Source organism: Sturnus vulgaris, chromosome 2 (genome assembly GCF_052056855.1).
Source record: "Sturnus vulgaris isolate bStuVul1 chromosome 2, bStuVul1.hap1, whole genome shotgun sequence".
In the NCBI taxonomy this organism is placed as follows: Eukaryota; Metazoa; Chordata; class Aves; order Passeriformes; family Sturnidae; genus Sturnus; species Sturnus vulgaris.
The window spans coordinates 78844991-78861828 of record NC_142244.1 but is presented as its reverse complement, the minus strand read 5'-3'; the positions used below and the strand labels follow the sequence as shown (position 1 = coordinate 78861828).

The window sequence follows — 16838 nt, the reverse complement described above, 5'->3', positions numbered from 1 at the left end:
AACTTTTAAGTGCTGAAGTGGCCTGTAAGTCTGCTCTCATTTGACTTTATAACTTGCAATAACAGGATGTACAAAGCATGAGTTCCCATTAAGACAACACAAAACATTCATTAAGCATAAACAAAATACATATTTGGCACAGAAGTAGTATTTTTCTCCCCAAATCGTAACCAATAATTTCTGTTATGGAATAGTACTGAAACTAGGTATTTTATGCTAAATATTCATTCTAGATATTGATCCTGTACATTTATATCTATTCATGTATCTGTGTTTTCTCCTTTAGATAAAAGAATTGTCCACAAAACCACCTCCAAGTGTTAAAACATATGATGGTGAGTAAAAACTGTAAGAAAAAGCAGACAGTTTCTGATTTCTGCAGCCTGTCTGTAACAAATATAGGCATCAACTTGACTTACAAAATACTAAAATAAAATCAGTACTGGAAATGTATTTGTTTTTCACAGAGTACCTACCTGTTTCCATGCTACGATTTATGAAGATCATGTTTTGTAGCTGTAAAGACTTGTAATGTACAAAGTTGATTGCTTGAGTAGTGAAGAGATGTGAAATAGAACAACTTTATTTTGTATTATGTGAAAAACTTCCAGATTTGCTTTATGAAGTCGAATTTTTTTCATGTTTGACTGCTCTTAGGCTGCAGAACTCACAAAAGGAAAAACACAGAAAGACTAGACAGAACTGGTTAATTTGTCAGTTAAGACAGATGATCAAAGAATGTTAAGAACTCTTACATTTTTATCTGTGCAATACTTTAACATATGAAGTCTATTACAAATAGCTAAACCTGATAATAATATTTCAGGATGTTGCTCTGCACCACAAGCACCCACATAGTTAATGCTGCAGTTGCAGTGACTTAAAGTAAGTTTATTGCAGTAGGTGATGACAGATGAATTCTGATTCAGTTTGGAAACCATTTTGCTGTATTAACAAGGCACTGGCTTGAACTGAGTCAAACAGCAGGGAGTAGGTTTAGTTTGAGGAAGGCTTAGTAAGAGCATGGCCACGTGGCTTTTCAGCTGCAGCTGGTCATACTCATTCACCATTCACACTGAAGCACAGACAAGCAAAAGATCATGGCACACAGGCAAATTTGCTCCTAGCCCCAAATGTAGGATTGAAGTGCAAATTAACTCCAAGGCTATGCTCTGTACATGATCTATAGATGTATGAGGGTTTGCACTCGTTGATGTCAAGTGTGGATGCTGCAGATCCTCTCTGGGGAATATGAGCCTCAGTCAGGAATTGGCTAAGTAGCTTTGGGCCAAGGCTTCTTCCCTGTAACACAAAACCAGCATGCACTTATGACCAAAAACATGATCACATTCCAGTCCAGTGATGATTTAGTTAGAAGTTTCTTTTCATAATTACAGAAGTGTAAAAATGCTAAGCATATATAGAGATATACTTTTATGTTGTGAAGAAACTGGTTTTACTTCATAAATGTTTTATTTTTCCCATTAATGCAAAAAACTAATAAATTAATGAATATGATTAAATATTGCTACATTTAGGAATCTATATTTGTTACTATTTACTATAATACAATTCCATTATTTTTTTTACTCTTATGGTATTTTAGTGAGCACTTCTGTAGAGCGTCTTCAAGAACCTAAACCAAGTCCATCAGTTACCCCACACTTACCACACGGTAAGGTTTTTGCTAAGTCCAGATCCAGTACTTTCAGATCTAACACTTTCTCTTCTTAGATATGTTGTTTGTCAAATCATGGGTCTAAGAGTAGTTATTTTGAAAGAACATAATTTGTATGTCAGAGTTGAGAATTTCTATGAAATAATTCTAAGGATGCACTACTGAGAAGAAAAAATGAAAAACAAAATAATTTGAGAATATTTCCTAGAATATGTATATTATTGAAGCACTTAGATGAAATTTATTACGGAAAAAATTGTACTTTCTATTGGAAAATATGCTTATCTGATATATGCATATACTGGATAGATACATGTGTCTACTGGAATTTGTATAGGGAAACATGTGGAGATGCTTGTTTAGAAGTCTTGAAATACTGTATTTTCCAGGTGACTTCAAATGACAAGAAGTAGAAATACAGAAGAAATAATCAAAATAGACAGTTATCTTGTCCTGGTTCTTCCAGAGTATATCTGTGGTTACATAGAGATCATTATTTAGGTATTTTGACTTGTGGCATTGTGGTATCCTTTAGAAGGGGAGGGGGACAAGGGAGCTATATTTGCATTGTTTTGTACTTTGTGGAAATAGCTTCATTTTTTAATCAGTATGCAAATTATTGGAGAGTATTGCTACCATACCAATATTCTGCAATCAACTAATTCTTTATTTTCCTTTTAAGTAATAAAGTAATGAAAAACGAGCAAGCAAAATGTTTAAAAATAGTTTATTAACTTGAATTATAATTAAATAATGTGGTTTTTTCTATTATTATTTCTCTTAGTTTTTAAATCTGTCACAGGGAGACTAAATGGAATTTGTCTGTGAAAAATGTAGATAATTTTTCAGCAAATACAAAAAGTTCTGAAAATGCCTCTGTGGAGAAAGGGCACTCTATATCAAGCTTTTGATAACTTGATGAGGAATGAAAAACTCATCTAGTGCTAATTTTAAACTATTTGTTTTGACAATAATTATTTTAAAAAGGAAAACTGATTATATTGTTGCTAATTATTCTATGGCAACATTATTTGAATAATACAGATATTTCTAAGCTATGCAAAGTTTAGTAGTTCATTGCTTGTAGCTTTCTAAGCTAAACTATATGGATGAATATTGTGTAGACAAAAGTAATAGTACAATAAGTATAGACAATTAGGAAATAGCCTTTTAAACAATTAATTATTTTTCATTTAAGACAGCCTCATGACACCGGAAACAGTAGTTCTGGTTCTGGCTAAGAAGTCTCACAGCATGTAGTTTAGCAATCACCCTGAATTTAAGATTTATGTTTTATGAAGATTATTACTGCTAAGGGCTTACCCACCAGGCTTGTCAAGCACTAGTTATTTGGTGCATTTGCTTTCATTTGTATTGAGGACAGAAACAGTCCTGTGAATATTAGTATTTTCTGTACTCTGACAATTTAAATCAGCTCATTTAGATCTTTCATAATTTCTTGCTGCTTCAAATATGAAGTTTGTGACATCTTGTGAAACTTCTCAAGATAGAAAAGGCTGTTCCTGCCATTGTTACACAAAAGATTCACCATCAGTTTATTATGAAACCTCGAAGAAGGTGTTCCCTTCAGATTCCTTTTCTGATTACTATTTTATTTATCTCTGCAGGTCTCTCTGTCTGTCCCCTTTCTTCCCTTCTGGATTGTTTTTTAAACTTGCCTTACCTAATTTTCTGGAGGTTAGCAGAAGTTATGGTGTCTTTCCCGAAGTTTTCAGGACTCTCCAAGGGATTGATTTACTGAATTAAGACATCATGGCTGCATCTCATGCCTTTATGAAAATGAAAGCACTTCCTGGTAACTTCTGTAGACAAATTTATTTAGCACAGATCATCTTATAATTGCCTGCATATAAAATATCTTCATTCTTTTTTTTTTAATTAATTATAGAAAAGGCTCTCTAATGTGAACTTAAGTACACTTTTCAAAGCCACTCAGAAGCTTTTGCATCCTAATATTCGTTCTGCACATCTTAAATCTGTGTTACGAAAAGATACCCAAGTTGCAAATGTGCGTTATCTTAGGTGTAAAGCAGGAGAATAACCACATTAGTCTGGTGTTTACATGTTAATATTCCTGACTTCTTGTGAAAGCTAGTAGAGCTCCTTGAATGCTATCCTGGCAGAACATTCTTCTGTCCATTTCTGAGCTACCTGTATGGTTTTATGCAGATATTACTTAGGTCTTACTTTCAAAGATTACTTCAGTCTCACAAAAAGGCAATAGATTAATGACAATTTATTTTTTATAAAAATATTTTAAAATAAGGCTTTGTCTCCTATATTACTCTTGAAACGTTGATACTTGTTCAATATTTAGTCTTTGTTAGGTCAATAATATTAGGTGGAATTGAACACAGTTAAAAAGCAAAGCTACCAATTAGATTGTTCATTAAAACTTATGTCTCAGTCTACAAATATGGTGTGGAGACCAAGGCTCAGCTATCACTAGGGACATAGCTGAAGCATCTGAGGAAAACTTAGTTAAAGTACTTACTCTTCCTAGACAGTAAATAGAGAAAAGGGTTGCCTTCAGAGTTTGGTTCAGCTGAACTAAGATCTGAATGCTCTTTGGAGTTGCCTGTGTCTCTTTAATGACTGTAGAAGGAGTTTGAGGTGACCAGGCTCCTAACTTAGAGGCCTCAGGTAAGTGCCAAAAAAAATCACACTTAGGAATACTGGTTTAAAGTTAACATTTCTGCTGCTTTTGTGCAGTACGTGGCTTTCTATTGATCAGTTAAGAGAAAAAAATATATGAAGTGCATTAATTCAAAAACAGTGGTCCAAATTACAGGTATCACAGATTAAGTCTGGCAGCTCTTTGTATATGTAATTTGAGTATAAATTCAAGGAGTATATAATGAGTGTAGCCACGGCTTACATTCCTTACACCTTCAAGAAATGCAGTAGTTTAAAAAAAACAAATTTTACGTTTTTTCCTGGGTTGTTACATTGCAAGCGCAAAATATTTACTGTAGATGACACTACACCATAGATAATTTTATTGCTTCTGTTCAGGCTAAAAGTTCTTTAGCATTTCATATTTCAACATAAATAGATGGGATTTCTTCTTTAAGTGTTGGCCAGAAGACTGCTTTTGCAGTAGTACTGTCAGAATTTTGGGGTTTTGGGGTTTTTCTAGCTATTGGATAATAACAAATAATACATGACATGCATGAAACATACACAGCCTGAATCCTTTATTATTGTTGTTAAATATATTTTCCTATTCCACCTGCTTAGAATTTGTTTTCAAATACTCTTTAAAACAGGTATTTAATTATTTCTTAAAGTATTCTGGACACATAATTTTTCAGTAATATAATTATCCACTAAGAAATTAAGGTAACTTGTACTTTTGATACATCTGCTCTGTGTCTCCACACATACTAGCTGGCAGAAGAGAGACTCTGGAAGATATGGGATGATAGATCCATCACTGCTGGCCTTAATGATGGCTAGAATTAATATGGCTCATCACATGGCCAGAAGAAGCACATCTCTGGTAAATCTCAATAAGGCAAGGACTCCTTAAAGGGAGTCATCTCCACACTTGCCTATAAACCAGAGTAATGGTTTCTCTTAAATGTAATTCCAATGTGATGTTTGATAGATATCTCTTAAAGTATGTGTGCAGTGAAGAGAAAGAAAAGGCTTGTTTATGTAAGGGAAGTTGGTGTTTTCAGGTGTTGCACTCCCTCGTGCCTTAGCATTTGATCTCTGTTACCATGCAGTGAATAACAGTATTACATATAATAGTAATACATTTTGGGCCTGCTCTTGCAACTGTTCTTAGTAATTACTGATTTTTCATTTCCTCTGTTTCTGGTACACTGAGGAAGAGAAGCATGTACCTTAATGCCCAATCAGCAGACTGTTTGCAGGTCTAGGTTCTGGGGACTGGGATATTCCTATTATTAAGTCACTTGTTAAGGGCTTGTGCATAGATGAGTCTGCTCCTTTAAGCAGAAAACATTTGAGTAAAGTACAGGTAAAATAAGCATCGATTACATCCAACTACACAGCAACTGCCTTACTAGCTGGTAAGTCCAGCCAAGAAACTCAGGGGCCTCAGTGCCCATGCAGCTTAATATAATCTTCCCAGAACATTTCATCTGTGCTTCAGGCTCTGTCCTTCTAAACAGACACATTTCAGGCTTTTGGGAATGATTCCAAACTGTGTCTGAATACTGTTTTGGAGAATCTTAGTTGGTGAAGGGCAGCAGTGTGCCAGGAGCAGTAGTGTGGAGGATCTGCTCTGTGGAGGATCAGGAATGCTCTGGCCACTGGTAAATTTTACAGCCTTAGATTGAAAGACCAGAAGCCCATTTGTCTCTCAGAGTTTTGCTTCTAAATGTTTTTCTAATATATCTTGATATTTGCATCTTGTTAATGACTTGCGATGGTATAAGCATTTTATTAAAACTTCTTATTTAGTGCAAGTTCTGTGGGAGCAAATCTTAAGTCTGGTAATTGACTTGGAAAAGTAAGTGAGAGGCTGAATATCACCACAGGCCTGGAAAGCATGTAGAGAGCAGCTCCTGTACCCAAGCATTTGTGACACCAGATTTAATCCCCTTTGTTTGGGAAATATTGTGGCAGTGGCACTTAGCTCCAAATGCTCATTTCACTGTGATTCCAGTTCATCCATGTTTGTACCTGGTGTACAAGAAGTGCCACAAAACATCTTCATGCAGCATCATTTCCTCTCTTTCTACCCAGAGAGCATAACAACCATTTATAGTGCAAGAGGTTTTTTGTGAAGAATGGGGTAAATGCATGTAGCTCCAAAATACTGATTAATAAATTGTTTTCTTATAATACCCGTAGTTGAATGCTGAAAGTACAGTTTGCATACCTGTTTTTATTGCAAACCCTATAAGACACTCAAGCTCTAGTTTTCATTGATGTCAATTAATTAGTAGAAGGTGAATATTAACAATTTAAAACCTGAATACTTATTGGTCTACATACCTACATACAATCATTTTCAAGTGTGTCTTATATCTGAAGTTTATAAAGTTGTAAATAAACTGTAGTCTGGCTTCATTTTTATGCAACAAATTGTGCCTGACAACCTATAGAATGGTAAATTCAGTGTGTTTAGGAAGCTGTTTGCAGCACAGACATTTCAAGGATTCTTTAAAACACATGATTATACTGAACCTTTCTCATTTGGAGTGATTGGAGATTTTTAAAATTGGTTTTATTGGGAATTATCTCTATATATATGTTAAATCTGTCTTGAATGGACTCAGTACTTAATAACTCTCTGATATAGTGAGTTAATAAATTTTTTCATACATTTTTGAGGTTTAGTTTGTCCATTTCACTTCTTTTTTTTAAACTGTTAGTATAAAATTGCACATAAACAATATTTTAAAGTACATATTTAAAAATTGCTTCTTATGAGAAATTAATGACAATATTGATTTACATAATCCTGGGTGGCCCTGTCATTGTAGACATCTAAAAAAACCCTACCTGGTGCCATTCCAGAAGTGGTGTGATGTATCAGTCAGCCTTGCACTGATGGCTTAAAACTCTCATATATCTGGCATGACACCATACACCTGTGTTTGGACAACAGAATCACTGCTGAAGTGACTATTTTATTAGGGTCTCTACAAAAATGTAACCCCAAGGCAGTGAAGAGTCATGTTGCAGTGGGTTTGTGATGGTTAAGCAGGTTGTCAGCAATCAAGAAAGTTGACATCAGTGTGGTGGTTTTTTTCCTGACTTTCCCTCCCTGGACCTTGACCTTTCTCTGTCCTTTTTGTCTGGTGTTCCTGTTCTTCCTCATTATTAGAGCAGGCACCCTTGGTGCATATGCTGGAGCCTATAGAGGAGCTTTCAGAAGAGGAAAAAGGTAATGATTGATTCAGCTCAAAATATGCTGGCATGTGTTTCTTGAAAACAAAAAATATTATTTGATTCCTACAGTATTTTTCATTGTATTTCATTATATTTGTGTGATTTGGGTGGGAACAGTGTTTGTGTCAGTCTCCTGTTTGCTATTGCTTGTAAATATTATGATTTCCTTATCCAAGTTCAATGTTTATATGAAAATCTGGCTAACTTCTTTAAAGCAGGCACATTCCAAATGCCTAAGTGGATTTGAACTAAGCAGGGCAAAAATGTTTGATGGGGAAATGCCCTTCACTAGAAAATTTTTGGTGCTGACATTATTGCAAAATGTGCTCCCTTCTTTTTAAACTCTGCATAAGAGGATAAAGAGTTCAGGTGGAAGGAAGTTGATGGTGGAGGTTGGAGCTGCCAGCTTTCATGAATGCATCGCAGATACTTTTACAAGTAACTAACTTGCACCTACCCATAATCAGGCACAGCTCTAGCCAGGATTGTGCAACTCAGAATAAAGTTACATATCCCAGCACTGGCAGCTGTTGTGCCTCTTCCAAGGAGAACTTGGAAAAGGCCACATATACAATGACAGAACTGAAAGCACTGGTTCATCCTGCATGGTATTCTTCTCCTGAAGGCAGCCTTAGGTGAAACACCAAATAGCTGAATAACATAAAAATCTCTTCTGTGAGTGAAAATCAAAATCAGTCTTGAACCCTACAGCTAGTGAGTTTAAATTTCAAAGGAATTATGCTGTTTTGAAAACAAAATCGTTGTTTGAATACATGTGTGTGTTGGGAGGTTTCCCCAGGGAAAATCCAGTGACTGAACAATCTGACATAAAGACTGCTTGCATTTTTGCCGTTCCTTCTGCTGTTTCTCTTGCTTGCCATCTTCTCTCTTGATGGATTGTCTTTGTTTCTTCTGCTGTGCCTAAAGGCATGGCCTGAAGTGCAGAAGAGAAAAAGAAAGAATGCTGTCTGAAAAGACAGACCAAGATTTTTTTGGTTTTGATGACAGTCATTTGTAAGGGAGAGTGTGAAAATTCTTGACTCAGATCATCGTTTTCTAGGATTATGTAGGAGCTGAAACAGTGGACCAGATGTAAGGTCCCTTGTCTCAAAAGTTAAATCTAGTATTTAGGGATGAATAAGAAAACAGTTCCTTAAATAATTGCTCTGGCAAAGAGGATTTGGCTTGAGTTAATTAGCAAGAATTCATATTGTCAGTAATTAGGATAATGATAGATAGTCTTGTTACCCTTATTAGTATGCAGTAATTAGGAATTTAAAAATCAGTTTAAACGTATCTATTTTATTGTAAGGATTATCATTGGAAAGAGACAGGATTTTCAGAAGGCTCCTGGTAGACTTCCACTTTAAAATGTCTCATGTATGGCTTTCTGGGAGGATTTTGTACTGAATAGTGCCATCTTGTCCTGACTGGGGATAGTCAGATAGCCCTTAAGACCAGTTCCTTAAGACCAGTTTTTTGCCCCTTCTAGGACTCAGTTCTCTTGACAAATCTGTTTTAATCTCATCTCTGTCAGGGACTGAGTTGTCCACACAGTTCTCAAAAGCAGATAAGATTTCAGCCTGATTATGTCCTCTTCAACACAGATCTAATAGTATGGCAGCTGGACTCTCTTTCCATTTTCATTACCTATAATTCTCTCCAGGACCCCATGGGAAGCCAGTTCCTCCAAATTGCCTGATATGTCATTTGTGCATTTTGAGGCTTTTCTGTCTTCTCTTTAGGGTGCTTGTGTTTCCCTTAAAGAAAAATGAAAAGTAAATGAAACTGCTTTCTAATAAACTGACATTGTTTACAAATAGAAAAAGTGCCACATCTGTTTCAAAATAAAATATTTGAAAGTCACAAATATGGAATTATGGCTTCATTCCTATCCTTGTCTATTGGGTGGCAGATGACTCTGCTGCCATGCAAGGTGTGCTGGGAAGAGACAGACTCCTGCCCAAGATTTTCCTGTTGTTTCAGGGGAGCTGGGAGTGTGATTTACAGCATGCTTTCCTGGGATGTTTTATACTCTTTGTCAGTTTTGCTGATCACTGCCAAACAGCAGCAGTTATCATGGTTCCACAGGTTATCACTGCATTTACTTTAAGTGACATTCAGTAAAATTTTGTCTTGCCAGGGACACTTTATAGACAGGTTCCAAGTGGGTGTGTTTTTCTTCTTTACTCTCCTGTATGACCCTATAATACTTTGGCCTAACTTAAATGTCATTCTTCATTTTAGATGGAAGAATCTGTCTAGATGATTCTTTATTTCTTGCATAAGAGTTCTTTATTGACACAAGAGTCATTAGTGACACTTAAAGCAAGGGAAAGGAACTTCTTTGTCTGCTTTTAAATATGTGTGATGTCATAGACTTGCATAGATGAAAACATGACACTGAACTTTGTCCTTGAAAGATTTTTGAAGATGACTATTATCCATCATGTGTTTTCTGAAGCAATCTGCCTCAGACTAGGATTCTGTCTTCACCAAGACTTTTGAAAGTGTTACAACTTTGCAAAGGTTTAATTTCATTAGATGATTTTATCAGAGAACATCATGTTGCTTGAAGCTTTTCTTAAGGAAATGTTTGTAGTATTCTCATTCTGATTCCTGCTAGAATTTAGCTTTTCATTGAAATACCATGTTTAGAGAACTTAAGTATCAGAAGATAGTCTTTCTTTATCAGAAGTTTTAAAATACAATGCTAAAAGTAAAGATCTTTGTTGCCAAATATTCAGCACCGTATCTTTACAGTGATTCTGTAACAAGAGCAATAAAAGATACTTGTGATGGTGAGTACAAGGTGCTGAGGTACAGATTCCAAATGAGCTGGCTTTTGTAAGCTAGCCCACTATTTGGAAAATGACACAATTCCATGTAGATAAAAAGTGCACATATATGTCTATGCTGTTTCTAAAGAATGCATGCTTCAGTGCAGTTTTTAATTATCTAATGTAATGTGGATTTTTAAAATATGTCTTAACAGCATTTTTCCTTCTTATTTCAGAAACTGAGAAAATTGATCTAAAACCAGATAGAAGTAACTACTATTTGATAAATGCTCTGAAGTCTGATCCTTCTTTAACTAAAGAATTGAGAGTTGTTTTGGAGCAAGCTCTGGAGGAGAAGCTGGAATCCTTGGGAATTAAAGCAGTAAGAATATTGAATTATTTAAAAGAAGGGTGATCTTTGTACAACTTTTCTTCTGTTCTCTTTTGCTCCTGGACTGCAATTCTCAACCTATAAAATCCAAAGCTAAATTTCTGTGTTTTAAATAAATGTAATTCCTTAACCACTAACCTGAGAGGATGGCCATCAAATTACAGCTGCAGAGGATATGGCTACACTTGTGAGCAATGTTATCAACTTCTGTGATTTTCCAACCAACTTCGTGATATCTGAAGTCTAAAAGAGCATTTACAATACAATTTGTTTCCATAGGGTGTTCGTGGAATATCAAATGATCGCTTAAATAAAATATTGCGAGCTATTGAATGTGCCAGAGAACGCAAAGAGAAGCTGGAGCCCACCATTCATGGAATTCGAGAGCGTCTTCAACGTCAGCTTGGCTTTCGGGTTGAAGAGAAATCATTATCTTCTAGCAGACTTGATTCCTGTGCTCATCTTCCCTGTGAAGGTTACAGTGGATTTTGGGGCTTATTTTATTGTCTTAGGTTTTATAACTGCTATTTAAAGTCTTATTTAACAACATTTCTGTATAGCTGCTTTCCTGCTTTTCCATATCAATATTCAATATAGTTATGGACAGCTAAACTGTTTTCTTTAAAGAGTCCTTGACATGGTGTTTAACAGCAAATATCTTAGCTCTGGCAAGATACATAGTGCTGTGTTGGGAGTGCAGCACTTTGGCAGCAAATAAACCTCCGTGCTTTCCATCTGGTCCTCACAGATGTGAAGGGCTGAGTATGGCTGCACTTAATGTCTACTTTTAACAAATTCAGCATTGTAAGTCTGGCCATGTTCCCAGGTGCACCAGTAGTGTGGGCTACAGTCTGAGTCTGGTCTTGTTTTGTGATCCCAGATTCGCCAACAGTGACACCTTAGCCTCAATTGCTCTTTGCTGGCTGACTGCAGTTATAAGGGTCATCCAGCCTCTGCCTGATAACCTACCACCCCCTCAGCATGCCATCATGGCCACAGAATCCCTTAGCTACTCATCTCATAGCATATCTCATGGAATTCCATCATATATTTCATCATTATAGGCCTCATTCCTATATTATCCACCCTGTCTACAGTCACACCTTCAATTTGGTGCCCCTATTTAATGGATTTTTGGGGGGTCTCTGTAGGGCAATTGCTCATACCTCTCCTCCACACCTTTCATTATACCACACCGAGACCTTATGTATTTCTGACAGATTATCCAGATTTTTACATACATGTCTATGATCAAAGCAAAACATATTAGAGTCAGATTTAACATAACAACAACAGGATGAAGTAGTTTATTGGAAATTCCTCTAGCTGTGAGTGACCATCTGAAAAGGGAGTCTGACCACTGATGCTGTCCATCTTACTTCTTACTGTATTCTTAACAAGGTCCTAAGGAAAATTGATTAGATGCCACCAGGACTGAAATTCCCTTTCAAATTCAGTGGCACCTTTCTAATTTCAGTAGGCAAAGTGCCCTCATCTCCTTCCCTTATATTTCAGTAAATTTTACCAGTGAGAAGTGTGTGTGTGGTGCAGAATATACTCTGGTCACCATAATGATTAGCTTAGATAGAAGCAGTGAGAGTCTTCACCTTGCAGGTCCAGCTTGTTGATGTGTGAACCAAATTTGGTTCATAATGGCAATAGTTGCTTCTACAACAAGGATAAGCAGTCCTAAGATGGTTAACTTGATCTTCATTGAAGATATGCTGGCATCATTCCCAGTATCATTCCTGGAAAAGGAAAGCAATACAGCTTTCATTAGGATTTGTCCAGACAAGTTATCCCTTAGTGGCTAAACTTGTTTAACTGTTCGGACTAATGATTCAAGTCCCTTTTTCCAGCTCAGAATATCTCTGTTCTGTCTCTTTAAATGCAGTTGGGCTGAATCTCTCTGGTCCATCAGGGCCAGTGTGAAACAGGCTGCAGTGCCATGCTCTCAACAGAGCTCCATTTTGCTGTAATAGGGTCACTGTGGGACCAAGCTCTGGAACTGCTTCATGTGTTGCTCAGTCCACTCCCATGACTTTCCTTTTTTAAGCAAACTGTACAAGGAGTAGGCAATAATAGAGAAACCAGGGATGTTTGCACCAATATCCTAAAGTTCCCATTAACTGTTGCAGTTTTTTTAATCTAGACAGTCTACCAATGCTCTATTTTTCCAAGGTGTTAGAAGCCATCAGGCTCTGGGAAACTTAACCTCCATTGGGCCCTTGACACTTGGATGTAGGAATGTCTAAACCTAAGGCTGTTAACCCATTCTTCCCCTTTTCTGTTGTACAGGCAACCTCCATGGGGTCTTCTCCATGTGGTGTTGTATCACTGTGATGCAAAAGCATAACTAAGGCCCCATACCAGGTGCATGAACAGTCTGTTAACCATAGGTCTGGTTATATTCTAAAGAGCTAGTCTATTAAATACAACCTATGTGATTCTTTTGGATTGCCAGAAATATATATACACACATATTATACATAGATAGATAGATAGATAGATAGATAGATAGATAGATAGATAGATAGATAGATAGATATAGATAGATACTCATTTTTATGTATATGTATAAATATTAACTTCAGGGTAGCTCTTTGTAGCACTAACAATACAATTTCAATCACAGGCTTGATTTCCTGGGTCAAAACACTTGGCATAACCAAGGATTCAATTCTGAAAGATGTCTGATCTCTGAGGACCAGCTGTAAACAAGGAGGCTTATTTTCTGCCAAATTGCTACCCTTTTTAACCAAACACACGGTAACTCTGAAGTGCTTGGAAGAAAAGAATTGCATTTTTTCTTCTTTTTTTTTTGTGAAACTATAGTCTGCAGCAGAGACATCTTTAATTGTAGAAATTAAATGTGAAGGATACCAAACATTGATTGTAAGAATGACATAAATAACTTTTCTTGTAGAAAAACACAGGTTCAATCCATTGGGAATATCCTCATTTGCCACACCTCAAAAACCATCAAAGTGGTCTCCATCAACTGTCCGCCCACCTGGACAAAGAGCAATCATCCCTGATTACAGTTCTACGCCAAAGTAAGAGATGCCTTTCTAAAAACTCTCATACCTCAGATAACAGTCCTATGGGTTTGGGTTTTTGTGGCTGATGTGAACATTTCCTTGATTGTAAGAATTAAGGAAAGAATTCCTGTAACTTCCATATAAACCTTATGTTTGCGGTAAGTCTTGAAATAACTTGTCTCATTGTTTTTAGACCCAAGAAGATTCTTGGAAGTGGAGTTTCCAGAAAGACACCTAGCATCACGTATGTTATGTTCCCTTGCCTTTTTGAAGAAGACATTTTTGGTGACATGTTTGCCACACAAAAACTATTATTAAGCTAAAATCGTAACGCTCTCTGGGCTGCATACTTCGTTTTTTGGTTTAAAGTGTTATTCCATTTGAGTGTGTTATTATAATCCCTGAAAAGATAGCATGTTTTTCTTTCAGCATATGTATTCTTTGTTGTGGTTGAGAAAGAGAGCTATTCAATAAGATCAATAACTTCCTTTAGTTTCTCTCTTAGATGCTTTTTCTGACTGTGTTAAAAGCATTTAGAGACTTTGGTGACCTAATTTTTTCAATTTATTGCTATTTTCATACTGCAACCAAAATTAAGTACAGTATTCCATGTTCCATTCACATCAGGTACATTACTTTGCCACTTCCTGCACTGAAAAATTCCCACATCTAGCTGATGTCACAAGAGACTTCATGTCATGGCACAGATTCCTTGAAATTTGCTTTACCTGCTGATCCATGAAAGCCCATCTGTGTTTGCCTGGCAAGATTTGTTTTATATTAGTCTCTTGTTTTGTAAAGATGGTTGCATAAATGGAAAGAGTCATGTATGTATAAGAGAGCATTTTGGGATAACTTTCTGAGTTTAATTAGCAGTATGATTTCTTTTAATTTTTTTTCAATAGTTAAAATTTAGGGGAGATTCTGCCTTTTTGCACTAAGAAAAATGCACATTATTGGGAAGGAAAATACAAGGAAGCTTAAACGTGTATGTGTTGGTGCGTGCACTGAAACCCAGTGAGTGCTCATGTTGTCTGTGGTTTTCCTTAGAACACCACCATTTAGTTCAGAGGAAGAAGCTGATGAAGATGATATTAAACAGTCTAATATAGCACCAGAGAAATTGCAAAAGCGGTCAAAACCATCAAGCAGCATAGTCCATGCTTTTCAGAAGCCTTCTGGCAAAAGTGATGGGGATGCAAAATGGGAGGAAAATGGAAGTGAAGAAACTGGAACACCTGCCAAAACTCCTAAAGGTTTTTCATTGCATTTGTATATGGATGTTGTAACAGTTGTGCATGATTTTGCATTTCACTGTAATATTTCTGTGTTAGAAAACATAATGAAGGCAGACTACCTAGTCTTGAGTGTATATATATATATATAGGTAAACACTTTATGCTTTTCTGTTAATGTATTAGAGATGTGTATCATGCGCTTCTATACAAATGCAGAAAATTATACAATCTTTGTCTCAGAGAGATTTCTTTTACTTTTTTTTACTTTGGGGAAGATTTCTAGAGGGTTTACAGTGAAGTCCCTCCTTGCAAATAGAAACTGTCAATTTAAATTTTTTTCTGAATTTTAGGAACAGTTATTCAAAAACTGGCCAAGCAAGTTGGAGATACTCTTTCTAACCATGGAAATAAGAACAAACCAGCTGGAGGAATTAATGTTGCACAGGCATTTATTAAGAAAGAAGAAGTGAAAGAACCGAAGGTATAACTTTTAATATTACCATTATTACACTAAGTAATTTACCTATATGTATGTTCCTTTTTTTTCTTCATGCTGAAATCATCTTGATGCAGCAAAGAACTTAATTCTCCAAGACAGTTTTGGAATTATAGCTAAGTAGTCTTTTTGGGTATACCTGCACTGGTGTATAGCAAAGTGCTAGCAAGGGACCAGTGGCAAGTGACTTCATCCACACTGCTTTTTTAGCTTATACCTTTATTGGTTTGGATCACTACAGCTCAAAGTTTGGGCATGATATCATTCTTCTAGTCTAGCAGCATAGAGAGTCATCCTTTACTTGTTTTCCTAGTGTCTTGTTTTGATGGAGGAAAAAAGGAATTTGCTTATCTAATATTTAAAAACATTATTACTAGGGCTTTATCTAATATGGGTCTCTCAAATACATTTTAATGAGAGGACAGATTCCATTGGTCTTTGTTCTGCATCAATCCACAATCACATACTGCTTTCAGACTACATGAAATCTGTTGCTGTCCATTGAACATGGCATGTGTTCACCAGCAGAATACAAACACAATGGATTCTTTAGCCCTCAGGCTCCTAAGGTCCTGGTCTTCTCAGTTTAGAGTACTATAAGTGGTACACCATTTTGCTGCAATTTGGGATGTTTGCCTGAGCAATTTTTAAAAGGACCATAAGTTACTCCAAATGAGAAGTGAACAGCAGATAGTGATTTATTTTCAGTTTGAGTAGTTGTTACTAGATTGAAGTAGACAGACAGGTACTAGTTATAGCATTCAATACAGTATTTTTTCACCTAATTAGCAAATAATAATTACTGAGAATCCTGTTATCTATAATAAAACTGATACCTTAGGGCTCCCTGACTGTGAGTTAAATATGAAACTCATCACTCCCCCCGGAAAGAGAGACACTTCTATTTCATTTTCTCGAATGGGATGATTGTCTTAATCAACTTTGGCCATGAGGGTAGCATAATGACATTTAGCCTGTGTCCTTGTAATTGCCATTGATGACACCTAAGTTGTCCTTTGGATGTGTGGGAGCTGCAAATCGCACCAGACTCAAAATTATCAACGCAGACATGACTATTACAGTACAATTTTCTATCTAGTGTTACTTCCAATTTCTTTGTAATGTTAGATTTTACAAGACCATAAAGTGTTCACAGTTAAATTGGCAGGATGATTTTGTAAAGATCTTTAGATGGTGGGTCATTGTATTCAGGAATTTGGGCTTTAAGAGCAAAGACCTGTAGCAAAATAAACCTTAAAACCTATGTTTTAAAAATGCCATGGTTTTCACTGATAATCTCCCTTCTCACATTTTTCAAGCTC

The 16838-nt window shown here is 36.2% G+C and overlaps 1 protein-coding gene across 1 annotated transcript in view; it reads left to right on the top strand.

Annotated features, from left to right (window-relative positions):
• The window catches only part of DZIP1 (DAZ interacting zinc finger protein 1), a 37950-nt gene that overhangs the window by 16822 nt on the left and 4290 nt on the right, over nucleotides 1–16838 (top strand). The window contains exons 11-19 of the mRNA XM_088159291.1: nucleotides 287–335; nucleotides 1607–1675; nucleotides 7506–7565; nucleotides 10587–10732; nucleotides 11021–11216; nucleotides 13668–13797; nucleotides 13976–14026; nucleotides 14833–15038; nucleotides 15371–15501. Coding sequence (XP_088015417.1) covers nucleotides 287–335; nucleotides 1607–1675; nucleotides 7506–7565; nucleotides 10587–10732; nucleotides 11021–11216; nucleotides 13668–13797; nucleotides 13976–14026; nucleotides 14833–15038; nucleotides 15371–15501 — 1038 coding nt within the window. The remainder of the gene's footprint in view (nucleotides 1–286; nucleotides 336–1606; nucleotides 1676–7505; nucleotides 7566–10586; nucleotides 10733–11020; nucleotides 11217–13667; nucleotides 13798–13975; nucleotides 14027–14832; nucleotides 15039–15370; nucleotides 15502–16838) is intronic.